The sequence below is a fragment of the Pipra filicauda genome, unplaced genomic scaffold (genome assembly GCF_003945595.2).
Source record: "Pipra filicauda isolate LSUMZ 115617 unplaced genomic scaffold, ASM394559v2 scaffold29_size4552773_pilon, whole genome shotgun sequence".
In the NCBI taxonomy this organism is placed as follows: Eukaryota; Metazoa; Chordata; class Aves; order Passeriformes; family Pipridae; genus Pipra; species Pipra filicauda.
Window position 1 is genome coordinate 204,758 of NW_024104420.1, and position 22,677 is coordinate 227,434.

At 47.9% G+C, this 22,677-nt stretch overlaps 1 protein-coding gene across 1 annotated transcript in view; it reads left to right on the plus strand.

Annotated features, from left to right (window-relative positions):
• LOC120323607 (cGMP-dependent protein kinase 1-like) overlaps positions 1 to 22,356 on the plus strand; it is a gene marked incomplete at its 5' end in the record, with an annotated part of 182,001 nt that extends 159,645 nt beyond the window's left edge. The window contains one exon of the mRNA XM_039383081.1: positions 21,325 to 22,356. Within this exon, the coding sequence (XP_039239015.1) occupies positions 21,325 to 21,352 (28 nt within the window). The remainder of the gene's footprint in view (positions 1 to 21,324) is intronic.
• Between the last annotated feature and the right edge of the window lie 321 nt (positions 22,357 to 22,677).

Here is a 22,677-nt window from a genome sequence, read left to right on the forward strand (position 1 = left end):
GCATTAATTATAATATTCTACTCCTCTGATGTATTCGGATGAGTTAATAAATTCATTGACTAATGAATGTTGTAGTTATATCCTTTACACCAGAGGAAAGGTGGAACAGAGAGGCAAAGGTGTGTCAGAGTCTGAGAAAACAGGAGTCCAGAGGAGCAGTGCCAGGCCCAGCCCTGTTGGTATTTAGGGCATGAAGGAGATCCCTAAGTTATCAGGACACATATCTAAGTGTAGATCACTTCCAGATGGAGCCACTGTGGCACTTCCATAAATCCAGGAGGAAGCAGGTGGGTGGTTTCTCCTGTTGTCGGTGCCAAGTGAGGTGAGGGTTCAGCGAACACCCTTCTCTCCAGGCACACTAATCCCTCCTGCTGGCCCATTCCCCATCCAGAGACTCCTGAGGTTAATCCTGGGCACTAATTTAACAAAGTCATTGGAGAGGTTTCCCTCCAGCTTGGTGCCACCTTTCCATGGCATGGCTGGAGCAGGGAAGTGTTTCCCGTGACACAGCGACAGCACCGAGGTGTCCCTGCCAACCAAGCTGGGAGAGGTGGCACTGCCTGGGCTTTACCCATCTGAGCAGGGCCTGTCTGCTTCCATAACCAGTGTCCCTGTGCTCCTTTGCTCCCATCACATCCAGGATTCTGGAATTGTCTCCTGTGGCAGCAGGGCTTGAAATGAATCCGCTGTTGCAGCCTGGACTCTGGTGCCTTCGTGCTGTTGCTCCAGACTCTCTGCAGGTTCAGAATATTTTGGTTGCACTTTTCTCTTGGTTTTCTCCCCATTCCAGCTGCCTTGCAGCCCTGGGGGAATATGTCTTGTGTTGGCTTCTTTTCACAGGACTGAAGGAGGGCAGGGACCTTTGTGTAGGTACCCAATGCCTTTCCCCTTCCTGGCAGCTCCTTCCCTGGATGCCCTTCACCTCCCTGGAGCTGTGTTTTAATTAACACCTTCATTTAACAGTTGCACTTGATGATCTAAGAGCTCTTTTCCAACCTTAATTACTCTATGACTCTGTCCAAACCTTTTGTTTTAGTGGCCTGAGTTGTCCCTTTTTTCACTTTACGCCCCCTCTCTCACTCCATTCATAGCAAAGCCTCCCAGCAGTTCACTGACCTAATTTGGGTGGTTATTAATATTTTCCCATTTTATATGCATTCTTTATAGATAGTTTTTCTCCTTCTACCCTGGCTTTAAAGATAAAATTCACCACTCTGTTTAGTTTCTGCCATACCAGGATGTTTACAAGAAAAGGTATTTGTTTCAGTGTCCCTTCAGTGTGGCTTCTGTGAGATGTTTCCTGGAGGGCCACTGCTGGTTCATGGAGCAGGTTTGTGTCTCCTCCCTACACAGCCTCTCCTTTGGTTGTCTTTGAGACTTATTTTAACAGTTGAAGTTGCCCCTGGGAGTTGAAAGCTTGTCACCCATGGACAGGTCCAAGTGTTAGGAGGCAGCACAGATCCAGAGGGATGGATGTGTAGAGAAGGAAAACGTTGGTGCCAAGGACCTGCCATACAGACTATTTGCATTTCAGGGGGTTTTCCTTTTGGAATAATTCAGTTCTGGTTCCTTGGACTCAATATTAAGCAGTGCCTGGGGAAGGAATTCAGCTGCTGAAGCATCTCCTCCGGTTGAGCATCACCTGAAGGGACCTCAGCTCTCGCACTCCTGTCCCACAGAGGTGTGAGCAGGACCTGGCAGGGGATTCCCCTCAGAAACACAGCCCTTGTCTGGACAAAGAGATATTTTGATGCACCTTGTGTATAAAAACTGCTCTTTCTTTGCTGGGGATCTGATGGCAGCTTTTGCCAGACAGTGGTTGGCAGTGAACACGTGGGGTGGCACCTCCAGAAACTTATTAAGGCTGGATTGGCCCTTCAGCTCCATAAATGGGTGAGACCAACTCATCTCCCTGCAAACTCCTGTCCTGGTGGAATGGGAAAGCTCTGTGTGCAGATGTTGTGCCTGCAGGACTCTGGGACCCAGGGGGTTTGACATCCAGCCAGCCCGTGGGGTTTGTGTGGATAATAAACAACCCCGGCCATCGGGAAAAGGGGCTTTGTGTTTCTTCAGCTTGTTTTCCTTTAGAAATACAGATAAGGAAAGCCAAGAGAGATTTCAACCCCTGCCAAAAGGGAAGTTGGCCGAGCTAAGGGTTCCAAAAATGGAAACTCCCAATTAAAGAGAATGATTTAGTGAAGGTCTGACTCCATGCTGGGCTGGAACTTTGGAAAACTCTGACTGAAATAATTCACCAAGGAGTGGAACGTGACCAGATTAGTCATTTTTTTTTTCCTCTAAGAGAGAATATTTTCTAGCTCATGGCATCAGGGCAGCCTGGAACCTGTGATGATGGGCTCCATCTCCCTTGGTGTCCATTCTTTTCTGAATCAGGGACCATATGGGAACCAGCTTTTGCTTTGGCTGTTTTTGGTGCCAGACTGGGGGGAAATCTCCTGGGATGTGCAAAAAAAAAGGGGGGGGAAATGGGGTTTCAATAATTTCTTTGAAGCTGTATAAATAATTAAAGTCATTCTTCTCCTTGCTGTGGAGAAATAACAACTGGTCGTCGATACCTGTTCAGTCTGTGTGAGTTTAAACATCCAGAAAAACTGAGATTTTAGGTGGCATTATTTGGCCTCTAATATGTAAGAGCTGTTTTTCTTTATGCTGGAGAATTGTCACAGAGTTTAGCCTTAAATAACCTGCAATTTCATCCTGAAGCCACTGGTAATTTGGATCCAAGTTTGCCTCTCTGATTTTCCTGGCTGCTGTAATAAATAGAATTAGAAAATCAGCTCAGAAATCAATGGAAAACGCAGGAGCCCACCAAGGGAACCTGCAGGGTGATGTCCCTAAATAAAGGTAACTGAGGCTGCTACATTTAGGACTGTGCTTTTTGAAGGGGAACTGCTGTTTGCTGGCAGACTTTCCTCTTGAGAAGGTGCACTGTGGTGCTCACAAGGGATATATATTGTTAGCTTTTAAAGCCAGGTCTGTCTTATTTAGGCAATAATCTCTATGCTGTCCCCTTGCTAAGCTGAGCTTTTGATGCAATAATGGCCCGTGGCAGGTGTCAGAGGGTGAACAAAAATCAGGCTGCTGTTCTAATGCCTGCCTGCATGGGTTCCAGGGGATTAGGGCTGGCCTGAGGAAATACAGATGCAGCAGAAAGCTCTCAGGCAATAATGAGCCCCGTTCCAGAGGGAGTGGAAACGCGTTGTGGTGATGGAAGTGGCCATTCCCCCTGTACGTGGTGGGAGCACCTGATGGTTTGTGCATCAGAAATACCAACCATTCCTTTGGCATTTATGGAAATGCTTTCTTCAGGAGCCACTGGGAATCCTTTGCTGATCTCAAGGCTTGGAGCTTGGTGTAGCACAGGCTTGGGAGCTTCAAACTCGGCGAACTTTGCGGGGGACGTCAAGGCAACGGCAGCATTAAACCAGTTCTGTGCATCCCTGGCTCTGTAAATTTGTTGTCCAGCACATTTCTGAGCTGTCCTGAGGATTTATCCAAATAGCTTTGTGAGGATTACACCACTGGAAGATGGGCTGTTTCTGTCCTGCTCTCATCTGCTGACTTGAATAACAGAGAATCACTTGAACAGTCAGACATGTTATAAATAAAACTCAGTGATTCTTCTACTGTAGGGAACTACTGCTTTTTGGAACTGCTGGAAATAGTTGTGGGATCATTTGTGGCTTTTTCCAACTCCTCTGCTAGTCCAGTTGTCCTTGGTTGTACCTCAGCAACTCCCACGAGCTCCACCAGGAGCTGGCTCAGACCTCACTTTTATGTCCAAGCATTGATAAGGGAAAGGAAAGATGGAAATGCAGAGCCAGTGAGAGATGAAGGACAAGTATATGGATGGTGCTGGCACCCAGGGAAGGCTTGGGAGGGAAATGTTTGGGCTCCAGAAGGAGGAGGTGGGAGAGCACCATCTCCCCACTGTCACATTGCCTTGGCAGAGCTGGAAAAGGTGTTGCCAGATAAAGAAGCTTCTTCCCATTCACCCAAAAACCTTCCCAGGCTGGGATGTGATGGGAATAGCTCCAGAGTTTGGAAATGCTGGTGTATGTGGTTGTTTAAACAGCAGGGAGAGGGGAGGGAGCAGAGGGGGAGGCTCATATTTCAAAGAGGAGTAAATATTAATTGTTTTCCCTGCGAAAATTGGTGAGTACGGCACCCAAAAACTGCACAGCGAGTCCAGCTGACCCCCGAGCAGCAGTTGTGTCACATTTGGAGATGAAATTCAATCACCCAACTGTGAAATGGAAGAAATTTAATCCCTCTATAAGTGAAAAACCCAGTGCAGCCTTAACTCTGAAGTTGCTGCTGACGCCTCCCTCCCACCCGCAGCTGATCCACCGAAACAAACCCTTTTCCTTCTTTCCCTTCTTCCCTGTAAGGAATAATCCACTGGTTTTCCTGAAGGCTCAAATGACTTTCCATATATAACTTACAGTCTAACTCTGGGCCACATTCAATTCAGGATTTCTACTCCCCTCTCATCCTTCCCTGCTGAGCCCCTTCCAGTCCCTAAAGGAGCTCCAAGAGAGCTGGGAGGGACTTTGGATATGGGCCTGGAGAGACAGGACAAGGGGGAATGGCTTCCAAATGACAGAGGGCAGGGTTAGATGGGATATTGGGAAGGAATTGTTCCCTGGGAGGGTGGGGAGGCCCTGGCACAGGTTGCCCAGAGAAGCTGTGGCTGCCCCTGGATCCCTGGAAGTGTCCAAGGCCAGGTTGGACGGGGCTTGGAGCAACCTGGGCTAGTGGGAGGTGCCTCTGGGGGTGGAACGAGATGATCTTTAAGGTCCCTTCCAACCCAAACCAGTCTGGGATTCCATGAAATTCTGCCAGGATGGGTCTGTGCCTTCCCTACTGTGAGACCCACGCGATGGGATGTTCCCATCTTTGGGTGCCACAGGAAGGTGTGGCCTCCCATGGCAGCAACTTACCCTGTAGCACCCAGGAAAGGTGTCTGATTTAAAAAATATCCCTGATGTTTCCAATGGGATTGATGGATTCCAGTGAACTGCTGCCATGTGATATTATTAATATTATTACTTTTCCATTTGTGTGTTTGCAGCACTTAGATTCATAGGATGGTTTGGGTTGGAAGGGACATTAAAAGATCATCTCATTCCACCCCCTGCCACGGGCAGGGACACCTTCCACTAGCCCAGGTTGCTCCAAGCCCTGTCCAACCTGGCTTTGAACACTTCCAGGGATGGGGCAGCCACACTTAGGGCATCCCAAACCCCCCAGCTTGGCAGTGCACTGAGTTATCCTGGCTGTGCTTCCATTGATTTGCCCTCAGCTGCATTTGCTCTATTTTCTCAGTGCCTGGCTGAACACTCCATTAAATGATTCGAGGAGTGCTGAGCTGTAAATCTTTAAATCATCGGAAAAAAATAATAAAAAAAAAAAAAAAGGCAAAACTGTTCTCGTGGTTTAGCTGATCCCGCAGCTTTTGCGTAGCTTTAACAAGATAAAACATCAAAATCACAGATAATGTGACATTTTGAATATGTGAGAAAGCTCAGTGCCTGAAACCATGAAAGAGGAGATCAAAGTCTGATCTCGCCCATTATATTGGGTGTTAATGTAAAACTATGGGGGTTTCTAATAGGACTATTGTGATTGAATTTCTGATGGAAGTTAAAAGCCCCTCATTCGTGGCTGCATTTAAAATTCTGTTTGGGAATGGGGATGGAGTGTTTCTGTCTCTGTCTGCTCAGCAAACCCTCACACAGAGAAGTGTTGGAGCTCTGTCTTTACTCTCTCTTAGGTTCATTTTCTGGTGGGATCGTCGGGTTGCTCTGCAGAAAACATCAAATGCCATCATTTATGGATCCCAAAGCAAGGGATTAGACTGATTCCAGGGGCTCCAAATTGTGCCACTGGAGTTTGCTTGGCTGTTGATGACCCAGAATAGCTGTGCCAGGCCCCCAGAGCTCCAGGTGCTCAGGCAGGGCCTGCTGCTGCTCTTAGTCTCAGATTAAATCACAAGCTTTGCCAGACTCGGGTTCATTTCCTAATCCTCTGTGCTGGAAGGAGATGCTTTCTAAGAAAGGTGTTTTTCTCGCTGTCCCTTCATTCCTTCGGAGGCTCTTCCTGTGCAGCAGTGATATCATTCATCTGGATGGCAAAATGGAATTCTTGTGGCTGGAAATCCTTTTAGGAGCCAGTAATGGGAAGCGGGCTGGCAGCAGGCCAGGGCAATGCTGGGACTCTTTTAGCAGGCAGGGAGGTTGCCAGGGAGTGCCTACAGATGCTGGGCTGGCACAAATCACAGAGCCAACGACTCGGCATCTCCTTGAATTCCCCCCGCTTGCTTTCCCATTTCCTACGCTGAGGGAGATGAATGCCTCAAGTTTGGCTTTGAAAGATGTTTTATGATCCTGTTCCCAACCCCTGCTCCCAAAGAAGCTGTTTTATTAACAGTGCAATAGCTGAGCCGTCATATTTTGCATCTGGGTCGGATTGGGATGTGAAAATATTTGTCAGGAGTGGAGCAAGTGCTTAGTGAGGCCATGACCTCCTGCTCTGAGGAGGAAATACAGCTCCAAGGGTTCTGTTTATTGCTCAGTAGCAAAGCTGACATTTAAAGCAAAAAGGATTTGCTTTCACATTTTATGGTCCCAGCCTTTACAAAGGGCTGGGAACACCCTTCCACTGGGCACAGGCTCAGCACCTCACAAAGCCCCCTGGAGAATTAAATATCAGCAAATGCTTTCCTTCCAACCACCTAAAACCAAACTCTGGTCACTTAAACTTCCTTTTAGTGAACTTGGTAGATGCAGAAGCAAAAAGAAGAGTATTTTCTCCTGGCTCTAAGCGTGTTTCTACCCCTCTGGGTTTTTTTAAAGCAGGCAGGTTTTTAGCAGTGCCTTGTTATCCAGGACAGCTACTTGGAAATGGCAAAACTATTCAGACTTCTCAGGAGAGAAGTGGAAGGTACAAAGGCTGGAAAGAAGCAGCCCTGTACCTTCCCTTTCCTGAAGTGATGGTTTGGGGGCACATCCAGAGGTGGGAGTCTCCAGGGTGAAGGGTCCTTTTAAAGTGAGTCTCTTTGAGTGGCTTCCAGCATTTTGCAATATTGTTTTGAACACTGGTGGGGGAGAGGAATTCAGCTGTTGGTTTGACCTGCAGCATCTCCTGCGCTGTTAAACAGAGGAGCTGAGCACAACAAAGCTGAGCTCTAGGGGTGCCAGGGGCCATCTCACTCCAGGAGTCAACTGGAGCCACTCTAATGAATCCCCCTTTGGAGTCAGGGACTGTTGGATGTCACAGCTGGGCTTGGAAATAAAAACAGTCATACACACCTGAGCTGTTTGAAAGCTTGCCTAATTTGCCACGAGTTTTAGTGCTCAGAAGATGGGTATTTGTAGTAGAGGGCGTCTCTCCTGCTGCTGTTGGGGATCGGGAGAGGGATCAGGATGTGTGGAAAGGGTGCTCAGAGATCAACACCACTGGGATGTTTGTATATGGGCACTTCAAAGCGTCCTTAGGAAAAAAATTGCTGCCTTCAAACATGTTCAATCGTATTTTATTCTGTACTTTTAAAACCTACCCAAGACCTTGGAATAGTTTACAGTCACAGCAGTACCTCTCTCCCTTTGGCAGTGTTCTTGTTTGGAAGAATCCTATTGTCATGTTGGCAGTTCACCAGGGCAAGCAAATTGATAATTTTCAGGAAGTCCTTCATCTATAAAAAAACCCCTTTCACTAGATTTTTGAGGGTAGTTCTGTTAAAAAGTAAAATTATCCAGGAACACATTCAAAATACATCACCTGCTTCCCAAAGCTGGAAGGAAGCATCCAGCCTGATCTTTCCTCAGAAAACCATTTTTACAGTGATTTTTCAGAGAACTTCAGGCCAATATTTAAACTTTCAAAGTCCACTTTAGGAGGTCCTAAACCCTCGTGGAATTAGTGCACATGAACAAAACGGGGTAAAACGATCAAATATGGGGCAAAAAGGAAGAAAGATGGGGGGAAATGACAAAAAAAAAGAGTGAAAAGGCAAATGGAGGGAAATGAAGCAAAAATGGGGGGAAATGAAGCAAAAATGGGGGGAAATGAACAAAAAAATGGGGAAAAATGAACCAAAAATTAACAAAAATGGGGGAAATGAGCAAAAATGACGAAAAAAATGGGGAAAATGACCAAAGATGAAGGGAAAAAAAAGGGGGGAAATGGACCCAAAGTGGGGTGGGGGAGGGGACACGAGTGGACTTGGTGACAATGGGGGACGATGATGATGAAGGATGAGGGTGAGGAAGGTCAGTGCAAAGCTCCGGTGTCAATAGATGAGAATCCAGAGCAACTTGGGGTGGGTGGGGGCTTCAGGATGAGACCTGCAGGTGAGCAGAGGGTACTTTGCTGGCTCCAAAAATGAATAATGGAGAAAACAACCCGATTTCAGCAAGTGGTGCCAACCTGTTCGTGGTGAGCCCTCAGCGACCCCGGGCTTTATCACTGCTGTGCCGGGTATTTACTGGATAAGGTGCAGCATTTTCTGGCTTTTCCATTAGAAAGGACCCCACAGCCAGCACACATTAGTCATATTTATCCATCTAATAAAACCTGACACTGCCAGCTTAGACCTGTTCGTTTGGATTTTATGCCCTTGCTCTTTACTCTCAGTTTCTATGGGAACCTGGGCCGTTCCTGCGAGGGAGAGCGAAGGGATAAGGAGAGGGCTTGGAAAACATAACTCTGGTTCTCTGCTGAATTCCAGTCAAATAAACCAGGAAGGGAAACAGCAAGGCAAGAGAGTTGATAGTCGTTGATTTCCCTCCTTGAATCATCTGGGTTAGGTGCCTTTATGCTTTGTTTTTTTGCTTTGAAAATCCATGTGTGAGGCTTAAAAGCCGGGTTCCCATTTTCTGGGAGGAGGCAACAGGTTACCCCATTTGCCTTTACTACTCTTTTAGTGCAAAGATTATATCCCAACCCTCTCCTTTGCATAGAATTAGTTACAGCTCATGAGCTGGAAACGTGACTCCATGTACAATTCAGTGCAGTTTTCAAAGACACACTCCCTGGTTCATTTATTCCAGTCTATCCTTTGGTATCCACTGCTTTTGTCAGTGAGTCGAGGTGATTAATGAAGATGAGCTGAAATAATGAGTAGAAAATAATTAGACAAACCCACTTAAGGACATTTCTTGCTGCACCACTGGCTGTGAATTCTGTACAAGGTGTTGGACTTGATGATCTTAAAGGTCTTTCCCAACCTCAATGATTCACTAATTCTGTGTTTGCATTTCAATCTGACTTGGAAGAATATTGATGTAACACTTGGAGTACAGTGTCTAACAAGGTAAAGATGAATTGCCCATCTTTCAACAGCTCTGTGTTTAAAATCCAGTGGATTTGGCAAATTTTGAAAGGAGATATATATATATATAATAAAAGGCTTTTGAAACAGTTGGCCCAGAGGAACTATGGCTGCCCCATCCCTGGAAGGGTTTAAGACCAGGTTGGATGGGGCTTGGAGCAACCTGGGCTGGTGGAAGGTGTCCCTGCCCATGGCAGGGGTGGCACTTTAGGGATGAGCTTTAAGGTCCCTTCCAACCCAAACCATTCTGGAATTCTGGGATTTCAACACTCGCTCAACACCAGCGGAGCAACTTGATGTTGGAGACTCTGGGAGAAAAGGCTTTTTTCACAACCTTTGGGCTGAAATAGCCCTGTCCTTCCATCCAGGAATCCAGAGGAAGGATTTGGAGCCCTGGCAGCTTTGGAAAGACCACGACTGCTGTCCAGGGGCTGGTGCAGGCCTTGCAGAGCCTCACGTGGAAAAGCAAAACCTGCTGTGCTAGAAAATAAACCAGCCACGTGTTTCTGGGCCACAATCAGCTAAAACACCGCCACCTCTCTAAAAAGCAAATTTTGGTTTAGCCCTGCTGGCTGCAGACATTCCTGATCCCCACATATCACTTACAAAGCAGCTCTGACCCCCCTGCCCTGCCTGGGCTTAATCAGGAGCCGGCGGCGTCCTGGCAGTCACATTTCACAGAAGCACAGTTTGTTCAGGCCTTTTCTAATTCGTTTTCAGGCAAAGGGAAGCTAATTTGAAACCTCCACTGCCTAATTCCCGGAAAGGAAGAAGGCATTAAGTCTCTCCTGGGAGTCTCAAGTGGCAGCGTAGCCATTAGCAGAGGGGAAGTGCAGGAAGATGATCTTTCTCAGAAACCACGTGTTGGGCTATAAAGTTCTACCCCAGAAGCCACTGTTTACCTTTTGGTTAAGTATTGTTTTATTGCATGAAAAAAAAAACCTGTTTCTGGGTCTCTGCATCCTCTCAGTGAGCGACAGGTGGGATTTTATTGTTTGGTGAAGACGTTGAAAGAGGGAGGAGTAAAACCTACTCGTTAAAGGAAGAGATGATCCTCTCTGAAAATAGAAATGGGCTTTGGGAAAGGTTTTGTGTGCTGTCTGACCACTGAGTGATGTTGGAGAAGTGCTTGCAGGACAAAAAATCATAGAATCACAGAATGGTTTGGGTTGGAAGGGACCTTAAAGCTCATCTTGTTCCATGGGCAGGGACACCTTCCACTAGCCCAGGTTGCTCCAAGCCCTGTCCAACCTGGCCTTGGACACTTCCAGGGATCCAGGGGCAGCCATAGCTTCTCTGGGCAACCTGTGCCAGGGCCTCCCCACCCTCACAGGGGAGAATGTTTTCCCATTATCCCATCTAACCCTGCCCTCTGGCAGTGGGAAGCCATTCCCCCTTTTCCTGGCACTCCAGGCCCTTGGAAATAAGTCTCTCTCCATCTTTCATGTTGGCCCCTTCAGGCCCTGGAAGGCCACAATTCAGTCACCCCAAAGCTTCTCCTCTCCAGGCTGAACAATCCCAGCTCTCCCAGCCTTTCCTCCCAGCAGAGCTGCTCCAGCCCTCTGATCCTCTTGGGGCCTCCTCTGGACTCTCTCCAATAGGTCAAATCCTTGCTGTGATCTGGGTTTTGCCTGGTATGATCACACAGGGGGATCATCCCTTTGTGAGGACTTGGGTTTCTGCTGGAAAAAGCAGCTCAGGGCACCCTTGTGCCACAAAGTATCTCTGTATTCTTGAAGTGGAAAAAAATGTGGATTTATTGCCATAGTAAAAACAGTGGCACAGCCCTTCCATTAGGGCGACCAAGGAGGATGCTAAGTAACAGTTTCTGGTCCCAAAACTCTTGTTATGAAGCTTCTCCTGAGGTTCCTGAGGGTGGTTTCGGTGTGCAACACTCTGATCTTGCTTATCACACCTTTCCAGTAGCTCCTGCAAATCCACAAAGCCTCGAGAGACTGGAAGAGTATTCAAGGAATTCTGACTACGTGCTTGCTCTGCTTCTCCACGTGCTTCCTCCCGAGAAAAACGGTCCTTTGACCTGATCCCAGATATCCCACAGGTGTTCTAGAGCAAGTCTGTCGATGTGTCTTCATTTTACAGATCAGGGAACGGATACAAAGAGATTTCAGTGAATTAAAGTCACAAAAACCTAGGCAGAAGTGGAGCTGACTCCATCCTTCTCTCTCTCATCTTCGGTCCTCAGCTGTAAATAGAACTGGCAGAGAAGGAGAAACCTTCACCTGCAGAATGATTTCCCCTTCAAGGAGCTAACATAGGTTCGTTTTAGGAAACAGGAAGAAAATTTTAACGGTTTTGGTCTGGGTTGTGAAAGAACTGGTCTGTAAAACTCAGGTACTTCAATGTGGAGGAATTCCTTAGACCAGGCTGTGCTCAGCATTCCCCCAGGTGCTGGACATTTAGAGACATTCTGAAATCCCCCCAGAGTTTAGTGAATTAGGGTCTCCCTTTCACAAATACATCTTGAAAATGCCAAATGACAGGCAGTTTTCAGGCTGGAGAGTCCCACTTTCAGTCATGACTCACAGAGAGTCATTCCCAGTCCTGTGCCTTTCTCTGGGGGTTTCCCAGTGGAGCTCTGAATGTTTCCCAGTGAGCTGACATTTTCCTGGGACTCTCATAAACTCTTGAGGGGAATGATTGTCTCAGAGCCTGTCTTTTGGCATTGGAAGTTTGGGTTATTTTTTTTTTCTGTCTCTGTTTCATTTCTTCTGACACTTTATTGGCCAAGCACTGAATCTCCTAAGGTCCCTCTGCAGCTCTTTGTGGTTCATCCTGTTTTTTTCTGCTACTCTGAATAGCTGAATGTGCACAGAACACCTCACAAGAACCTTTCTCTGTATGAATTATAAATCCATCAAGCAGCACCAGTCCCAACCCAGCACCTTGCAGGGTCATAGGTGGTGACCCTCCACTCTCCAAAGCAGTTATTTCTCCATGAGAAGACCTTTCCTTTTGTCTCTTGGCGTGTCTTTAATTGCCTCGCTGGGGAACATTCTGAGACATCATTTGGAAACCACACAAACTCTGTCAAACAGGTTAACCTGATGCATGACCCCTTCAGGAACCTCGAGGTGTCCCCTTATGGGAGTAAATAATTTTTTTCCTACTCTTGATGATAATTTTCACTGATACAGATGATAAAAGCCGTAGGACCCAGGGTCAGCTCTGCAAACCTTTCACAGAATCCCAGAATTATTTAGGTCGGAAAAAACCTCCCAGACCATCCACCTGGGCCTTGTTGGAGCTCAGCCCACAGATCCAGCCTGTCCAGATCCCTCTGCAGAACCTTCCTGCCCTCCAGCACGTCAACACTCCCACCCAGAATGATTCATAAAATACTTTTGTTACCTCCTGGGGAAGCAGCTTGTTGGTCCTACCTACAGAAAAGATAGGTCAGGAAAACAGGGGACCTTGGAGAGCTGCAGGGAGCTGAGGCAAAAGGGCACTGGGAGGGGAGGGAATTGCTACAGGGGCAAACCAGGGATATTGCTGTTGTTTCAGGGAAACAATGATGGTGTTTTGAAAAAGTGAAGATGTTCATAAAAGCAGGATAGAAAGCAAGTGAGAGTCTAAGGGTGCACAAGAACATCTCCCGAAGGCAAGGCCTCTCTTAAAGCTGTTTTAAGGATGTGGGTGTGTGGCAATGAGCTCAAGGCTTGCCTGTGGAAACGTGGGATATTCCTGCCCTCCAGTGGAAGTATGGGAAAGTGCCTGTCTCGACTGGAAGCCCACAAAGGGATGCTAAGAAAGCTCCAGGAAGCTCCTCGCTTTGGATTTGCTGTCCCCTGAGTCACCACTAGTGTTTCACAGCACAGCCCTTGGTCCTCTCTAGGTTCCCCTGCTCATGGTTACCCTTATGCCATTAAATTTTCCAAACCCGGGGCACTGATCCAAGGAGATGATGTGTAGCCAGTGAGATTCCAGTGTTGGAGGGAGGCTGGCTTGGAGGGGTGTTTTGGGGAGTGGGAGTCACGTTCAGCTCCTGGGGTGCCACGAGCCCTTCTCCAAAACAAGCTGCATGGGAGGTGTGTTAGAAATACTGTCCTCCACCAGAAGAGAGGGAATGAGTTGTTGAATTGCTGGGATGTGCAGAGCTTGGAGCCTTCCAGTTTTCCTGTCCTCCCGAAACGAGCCAGCTTGCGTCGCCTTCCCAACCAAGGAATTATCTGCGGGAGAAAAACTTGGGGGTTAGGGTGGTTTGTTTGCTTCCTTGTTTTTCTAATCTCTCTCCAATTAGCACATGATAATATTCCAATGTTGACAAAGCACTCGGTAGTTTTCTCATGTGGTGAATTTGGGCTGAGCCTCAGTGAAGAAGTGAGAGCTCTGCTTTTTCCTGGCAGTAGCTGCCATGTGTTAAAGAAATGTCTGACAAAAGCTTCCTTTTATCTGGTCAAGACAAGCTGTAAGATTGAACAGCTCCTTTCCCACCATGGCAGACACAAACAGGCTTCCAGAGCAGGCACCAGGCACTGGGAAACAAAACTCTGGTGTTTTTTTCTGCTGTCAGACATTACAAGTAGGGACCTTGAGTATCTCATTTTATTGCAGTTATATTCAGATCTGTTGGAAGTGCCAATATAGGAGTGGCCTCACTGCATCCAGCTGTAGCTGACTCTGTGTCCTGTCTCTCCTGTGCCCAGTAGCTGCTACCTAGAAACGGGGAGAAGAGCAAAGAGGTGATTATTGATTGTGATCCTTCAGTCTCCCGTGGCTTGGGACTCAGGGACTTCCTGCTGTCGATAGATTTATAACCCTCAGTGGGTTTCTCTTCCCTGGATCTGCACAGTTGCTTTCCATGACACAACACAGCTTGGACAGGGGCACTCTCTGCTGGGTCAGGAACTGGCTGATGGCTGGGCCCAGAGAGTGGTGGGGGTAGAGGTGCATCCAGTTGGGATCTGGTAACCAGTGGTGTCCCCAGGGATCAGTGCTGGGCCCAGTCCTGTTTAATGTCTTTATTGAGGATCTGGATGAGGGGATTGAGTCCACCATCAGCAAATTTGCAGATGACACCAAGCTGGGGGGAGTGTTGATGTGCTGGAAGGCAGGAGGGCTCTGCAGAGGGACCTGGACAGGCTGGAGAGTTGGGCTGATTCCAAGGGGATGAGGTTCAACCAGGCCAAGGGCCGGGTCCTGCACTTTGGCCACAACAACCCCCGTCACCCCACGGGCTGGGACAGAGGGGCTGGAGAGCAGCCAGGCAGGAAGGGAGCTGGGAATGGGGATGGACAGGAAGCTGAACAGGAGCCAGAGTGTGCCCAGGGGGACAAGAGGGCCAATGGATCCTGGTCTGGCTCAGGAACAGTGTGGTAGCAGGAGCAGGGAAGTGATTCTTGGCCTGTACTCAGCACTGGTGAGGCCACCCCTGGAGTGCTGTGTCCAGTTCTGGGCCCTCAGCTCAGGAAGGACATGGAGGGGCTGGAGCAGGTCCAGAGAAGGGCAGCAAGGCTGGGGAAGGGACTGGAGCACAAGTGCTGCGAGGAGAGGCTGAGGGAGCTGGGGCTGTTCAGCCTGGAGAAGAGGAGGCTCAGGGGAGACCTCCTCACTCTCTACAACTCCCTGACAGGAGGGGGGAGCCAGGTGGGGATCGGGCTCTGCTCCCAGGAACCAGCAGTAGGACAAGAGGGCTGGGTCTTCAGCTGTGCCAGGGGAGGGTCAGGTTGGATATGAGGAAGAAATTCTTTACAGAGAGAGTGCTCAGCCATTGGAATGGGCTGCCCAGGGAAGGGGTGGAATCTCCATCCCTGGAGGTGTTTAAGGACAGACTGGATGTGGCATCAGTGCCATGGGCTGGGAACCATGGCAGGGTTGGATCGAGGGTTGGACTTGATGATCTCTGAGGTCTTTTCCAACGTGGTTGATTCTCTGATTTTATGAACCTTTGTCATCTCCTACCAGAGTTGTTTTTTCCCCAGGAAGAGGCCCCTACAACAGAACCCCATCCAGATCTGTGCTCCTTACCATCACTTTCCAGTACCTTTTCCAATCCAAAAAGGTGAATGAATGACCATTACCATGTGCTTATCCAGGATTTTTTCCTCTCAATGCGTTCCTACAGGATTTCAAGTGGAGGTATTATCTTGTCCCTTGGTCTCTTGAAGTCCTTGTGCAGTTTTTCACCTTGGGCTTTTGTTTGCTGATTTTGGTGATTTAATATCCTTGACCAGCATTGTCATTTTATTTATTCCCCCCCCTTTTTCCAGTTCATCCCTAAAGATGTTGAGCAGGAAGGATTTGAGCACTGTTGGCCTCCATCCATTAGGAAAAACGAGCCATATATTACTATCTGCTGTTTCCTGGTTTTAACTGTTTTTTAATCAATGCACAGACCTTCCTTCTTATGTCATGGCAGCTTCATTTGTGTAACAGCCTTTCAAACCTTGTCAAAAGCCTTTAGGAAATCCAACTGTATCAAGCAGATCTCTCCTGCCTGTGTGCCTGACAGCTCCTTCAAAGAACTCCAGTAGGCTTGGGAAGCCTCTTGGCTCTTCCCCAAAGAAGGCAGATTTACCCATGTGTCAAGGAATTCTGTTAGGACAGATGCTGGGCTTGGTGGAGCACAGGGCTCTGGATCCCATCAGAAAGCCACTTCCATCCCTCGGCCGGTTCCCAACGGCGGTCGGTTCACCTGGAGTTCACACGGGAGCGCTGGGTGAGGACCATCCGGTCCTGGAGACCCTTTGGTTGACTCGACACTTCAGTGGGTGGTGGTTCCCCTGGTGCTCCCCCTGGGAAGGGAGATTGCAGGGGGAGGAGCTCCCCAAGACCTTCCAGGTTGAACCCAGGGGTAAAAAGTGCACCGAGCTTTTCTCACATGGCTTTGTTCTTCTCGGTGAGCTCTTCCTGGAGCCTCTGGAGACCTTACAGCCTACAGGCTCCTGCTGCTGCTGTGATTGAGGAGGGGTTATTATTTGGTTTTAAGCCTTTTGAAGTTGTTACTTGCTTTTTTTGCCTGTCTTATGGTGTTCTTCCCTTCAACTGGACAGGATTTGGTTCTTTTTTTTCTTTCCTCTTAAAGGATTTGTTTGAAACTACTTCCTATTTGAAGGATGCCTTCTTGCTGTTAATGTAGTGGCTAACCCTGCTGCTCAGCCACATCAACTTCCTTTTGACCTCTCCTGGATCCACAGTGAGAGTTGGGATGTTGGCTGTATCCAGATCCCCCCGTGCCACTGCCAAGATTGAATCCTCCTCTTCAACTTTTTTAGCTACTTTTGCAATTCCCTTCTTTGATTTGCTGAGTGCAAGAGTGGTGCTTCTATTTTGAACCTCTTTTCAGCCCTCCAGCCATGTTTGAGCTCAGCACATCACGGTTTCTGTTAAAGGGAAGTTTGAAATGGGTCTGGCATCAACCTGGTTGTGGCTGCCCCATCCCTGGAAGTGTCCAAGGCCAGGCTGGACGGGGCTTGGAGCAACCTGGGTTGGTGGAAGGTGTCCCTGCCCATGGCAGAGGGTGGAATGAGATGATCTTTAAGGTCACAGCCACTCTTGCTCATCCTAATGGTCAGTGATCTCAATACTCTCCTTCCCTGGTTAGAATGGAATTTCCCTCTGCAGATGATCTGCATGACTTGATGATTTGCTTTGATAACCTGATTTAACACAACAAATTACTCTTTCCTTAGGACAGGTGTGGCCTTCCTGTTTCCAGCATCTCCTGTGGCTGCAGTTCTGGCATCCCAGCCATGGTCATGCCATGCCCCCGTGCCATACCCTCGAGATTTACCCCTCCTAGTTCTCCTGTTGGTCATCCTTAGACCTTGCTGAGATGTTGTGGGACTGCACATGCACAGTTGTGTTGGTTTTTCTATCTCTCCAGGTTTTCTTCAAATTGACCCTTCTTTTTGATGCTTTTTCTCGACTTTTGCCAGATCCTGGCCTTCATTATTTGTGTGGAGTTGTGAAGCTCTTTCTGCCTCTGCAGAATCTATCCCACAGCATGGCCTGAGATGCTGATTTTGCTTCCCAAAGCAATACTCACACAAGAAAGCAAAATCCTAACAGCTAAGCCCAATTAAAAGTGGGTTTGGCACGGGGAGATCCCGGGATGGGGTGGGTTATGTGGAACTGATCTCTTCCCACAGTTCCATCTGCCTGCCAGAGTGAACAAGTGGAGCGAGGAGCCTCGCTTTGTGTGCACACGTCCTTGCTTTGTAAGGAAAAACCTGCTTCCTGCCTGCTCCCACTTTTTCAGTAGGATTTGATGTAATATTCCCCTTCCTCCCCGCCTTCCTCTTCCATGTCACATCTTTTTTTTTTTCCAAGTTAATTAGGAGGAAACGTGCCAGATGCAACAACTCCCACCAGCAGCGCTTGGAGCGCTTCCATGTTGGCCAAGGGAGGAAAACCTTGAGGGTTTTGCAGTGATGCCTTGGGAGGTTTTTAGGCTGGTGATCCCAAAGTAATTAGTAGCTCTCTCTGATGCTCTGTGGGCATTTTGAGGGAGCCACTGGATCAAGGGAACATCATTACCCAGCAGTACCTCCAGATCCTGTCACACATGGGTCTGCTTGACAGTTTGGAAGAGGCTCCAGAAATGTTGAAGAGATGGAAAAGAAAAGGCCCTGGGGAGATCTTAGAGAACCTTTCAGTGCCTAAATGGGATCCAAGAGAGCTGGAGAGGAACTTGGGACAAGAGGTGGAGGGACAGGACAAGGGGGAATGGCTTCCCACTGCCAGAGGGCAGGGAGAGATGGGATATTGGAAGGAATTCCTGGCTGTGAGGGTGGGGAGGCCCTGGCACAGGTTGCCCAGAGAAGCTGTGGCTGCCCTGGATCCCTGGAAGTGTCCAAGGCCAGGTTGGATGGGGCTTGGAGCAACCTGGGCTAGTGGGAGGTGTCCCTGCCCATGGCAGGGAGTGGGATGAGATGGACTTTAAGGTCCCTTCCAACCCAAACCATTCTGGGATTCCATGAAATGCCCCTTGGCAGCCCTTGGGGAAGGGACACAAGTTCACTCAAGGTGAACCTCTACTTCTTAGAGCAGCTGTCAAGCTGGAAACCATCTAGCAGGGGGCTTTTTCCCAGAGGATTGGGGCCTTTTGGAAAAAGAAAGGAGGGCAAAACACCGACACAGCTCTGTGTGAACCCCTTGGGACTTGGACAAATGGGCAATAAGCAGCGAACAGGGCGAGTTGGACCAAGAAGTGTGTCCAACATCAGCAATATATCGATCTGTTCTCACTTTCTTTAAAAAATTTAAGAGGAGAAAGCTGCAACCAAGCGTTTGTTGCCATGGTGAGCCTTTCCTGTGCAGGCAACACGGTCCTGCCTTAAGGCTGGAGGCAAAAAAAGGGCTGTTTAGTGTTTACATGCTCAGATGAGCCCATTTGGGGTTCGTGGGATCTAATTAGCAGTTTGCAATTAGGTGGTGAGACTTTGTAAGGCAGAAGGGCAACGAGCAGAACTAACTGAGATTGGAGCAATTTCAGGCTGCAATTAGATCAGCCTTCCTTGGGATCACATCCCCCCTCCTGAGGTTGTTCCGTGGCTCTTCCCCAACAACTTTCCTTAAAAAAAAACAGCTCTGGGGTTGTTCTGTGGTGCCTTTGAATCCAGTTTGGAAGCTGGGATTTATTGTGCTTACCCATTTCCCTGGGCATTCACAGAAACCTGGGTTTTCCTTGGTGTTTTCCAAAGGGAAAAACACAGGGATCTGTAGGTATCGCCTCAGAAGTCAATTGGAAAAATGAAAGAAAAAGCCCTTGATGTCTTGTCTTCCAAATAGATTTTATTGTCTACAGATCCAAACTGTTGAATTCAGAGCTGATGAGAAGAGAGGGAATTCAGTGAGTTGCCTCCTTCCTTGCCATAATACCAGTTTTTTCCTTCCAAATTCTCCAAGGGGATTTAACATCACCATGGGAAGTTTAGTTTTCACTGACTTTGTACTCTTTTAGAAGCTGGGATGTGAGTGCTACCACAGAAATCAGTATTGCCCAGTACACCCAAACTGGAGCTGATTCAGCCTCTGGGGGTTTAAACCCAAATTTTATCTGAGTAGTGACCCACAGGAAGAATTATCTAGGAAATAATATGCTCCAGGCAAAAAGTCCTGGGCAGTCCTACAATGAACTGTGTAAGAGCTGGAATATTTCAGCTGAATACCCTGAAAAAAATCACAGTAAAACTTGAAACCCCCCCCCCACTACTGGTGTGGAAACATCATGATATTGGGATATTTGTAGGGTGGGAGAGTAAACCAGGAGTTCCACTGGCACTGTGGTGATGCCACAGCCCAAGGCAAACTGGTAGGGAATTTTCTAATAAAACGTTGAACTGTCGGGGAAATTGTTTACAGAAAGGTGTGATTTGAACATGGATTTGTCAGGGGGGAAAGGTTGTTGATAGATAACATTTTGTATGATCTTTTGGATGCTTTTCCCCTTGGAGTGAAGTGGAGGTGTCGAGGTCCGAGTGCAGCGTTTGAGGTGCCGTGAGGAGTCAGGAGTTTGTTGAGCCTGGAATTTCAGGTCTTGGAGTTGGAAAAACGTCCTCATGTTTTATTTGCCCAGTCCCCAATGAGTTTCCCACCCAGGTAAAGCCAAAAGTGGCATCAGCAACTCTTTTGGGTTGGATCCCTCCCCTCTGAGCCACGGTGTGGTGTGATGTGACACGGCAGCAGTGAGGCAGCTTCTTTACTCTCCATCTAAAAACTTCCAGAGTTAAAAAAAGATACAAGAAAAAAAGGGAGGGAAAAGAGAAGAAACAACCCCCATCCTTAAGCAATATCTTTTAATACTGTACAGGACAGGAAACACCACCAGAGGAAGGAATACTGCACATCCTCCCTCCGCCCCTTTTAATTAAAATGGATTAAAAGCTTGGGTTTGGAAGTCAGACTATTCTGTAGGGTGTCTTGTTTGAACTATTTCAGGACATTCTCAGCATTAGGACTATTACAAAAGTGCAAATGTTATTTTGGCCAGAGCTGAATCCAGGACTTCCCAGAGCAGGACCCTGAGAGGGTCCTGTTGGAAGCACCAGGGTGTTTTGTTAGAAGTCGAGGGAGAAACATGTGCATCTAGAAAACAAAAATAAGCATTTCCACAGTGACCTCCCACTGACTTCCAGTGAAAACCAGGGACCACGTTCCCTAAAACCCCTCCTGAGAACCTTGTGCCTTACTGAAATCACTCTGCTTTGTGTCTGCACAGAGTTACCATCAGCTGGCATTTTCTATCCTGGTTTCTTTGGTTCTTCGCCCAAAATTTGGTCTTGTTTCTGGCACACCAGCATCGTGTGGATGTGCAGGAACAGGGTGCAGTCCAAGCACACCCACGGGGACACAAAGCCCTGGTGTCTGCTCGAGTAAAGGGTTGGGTTTTGTGAGCTTGGACCCACGGGAGCAGCCGTGGATTTTCAAGGGAATGATGCTGCTCTGTGTTACAAGAGGAGAGGATCCCATGGTGACAAAAAAAAAGGGTGAAATTTGGATTTGAAGGTGTTTTCTCCTTACACATCCTGTGTCCAGATACTCTGTCCACCCTCTGCAGTGCTGGGTGGGAGGCACTGAACCCAGCAAGCACAAGTTGTTTAATAAGCAATCACCAATCTCTTGGCACATTTAGGATTTCAGCAACACTCCAGAATTCAGACTTCTGAAAGAGCCTGGATCATGGGAAGCACTTTCTGAGCTGGTTTGGCTGCAGTTGAGTGCATTCAGTTCCATTTCTGGGTGAAATTGGTCTCTGTGCAGCAGCAGGTCTTCAAAGCCCCATAATTCAAACAAATCTATTTGCTTAACTCCGGGACCAACTGGGGATGAGCACAGCTTAGTCTGTGAGCACAGCTTAGTCTGTGAGCACAGCTTAGTCTAACAGCACAATATCTTGTTCATGTTGCCAAGCTCTAATTGGAAAGTGATGTGCTTTTAAAACGGGGGGGGGGAGGAGGGGGAATAAAAAGTAACCTGTTAGTTTTTTAACTCTATGTTTTTAATTTCAGATCTCCTTCCCCTCCCAGAGGAAGTTAGAGATGCCATAGCTTTAATGTCTGGTTTAGCTGCCACTCAAATGTTCACTTTCTGTAAGAAAATCTAAACCAGGAGGTAATGCTATTTTCTCCTGATGTGAAAGGCATGAAAGGCAAGTACACTGCAAGCTGGAGTGATGGGGGGTCCCAGAGAAATTCCCAGCCCTGACAACATGAACTGGAAAAGAAAGACAGCCTTTCTTTTCAGTGCAATGGTCTGTGCAGCTGGAGCTTTCAATCCCATTGTCACCACCAGCACATTGCTTTTCAAAATCCAAATAAAGTGGCTCTTGATTTGGATTTTGAGTTGAAGGTGTAAGACGTAGAAGGAAGTGGTAGCAGCTAAACCAGGAGTTAAAGCCACTGCATTGCTGACCTCAGAAGGATGGGCTGGAAGGAGGAGACCTGAACTCAGGAAAAGCTGGGTTATTAGCTCTCATACTTTCTCCCTGCATCCCTCTGTCTGCAGCTCCGTGTAGGTAGATCCATACACATCTTTCACTCTTTCAGTGTTGTTTGCAATTAGAAAAAATGCCAGAGTGGACAATGAGCTTGAAGTTCTTCTTGGTCTTCCTTGGGGCAGGGCAGCAAATCCTCATCTGCCAGTAGACCCTCTCTGACCGGTCGAGTTGGGTGGGTAACACCACGGCATCCATCCCTCCAGGAATGGCTTGGCATTGGAATAGCAAATACCAGGCAGAAATGATCTGTGGGCACATTAGCGTGCCATCAGTCTGTGTGGAAGGGCAGAGAACCCCACTGGGATTTAGGGAATGGCTCCCTGGTTACCACCGTTCAGGGCTGGGTGGGATCCTTCAGGCCCATGGGAGCTGTCACAGTCATCTCGTGCTGCTACTTTTATCTGACAACTCACTGTCTCCCATCAGTGTTTTCCTGCTTTCCCTGCCAATGGAGATGTCCTGGAATAATTTTGTCATCCCTGTGTTTGTGAACATGCTGTTTATTGCTAATAAATGGCAATAATGTGACAGAGCCTGAAGTGAATTCAGCTTTTCTGTGACGTTCTGTGATTGACAGTAAAGCAGGCAAAGAGCTGGGCCTTTCCTTGATACCTTTGGTTTCAAATGACAGCAGTTATGGAAAGGGATACTGGGAATGTCACAGGTGCATTTGTGCATCATGAGGGAGATGGACATTGGGTCCCTGAGGAAGAAGCACAAGGCAGAGGCCTTTCCCCTCCAGAGGGGTGGGATTTGGGAGATAGTTATTGCCTGCTCTCGCTGCCTGCTCTGCCTGAGGGTGATTTTGGGGTGAGCATCCCTCTTTCAGCTCATACAATTCCATGGGGGCCTGAGAGTGCTCTTC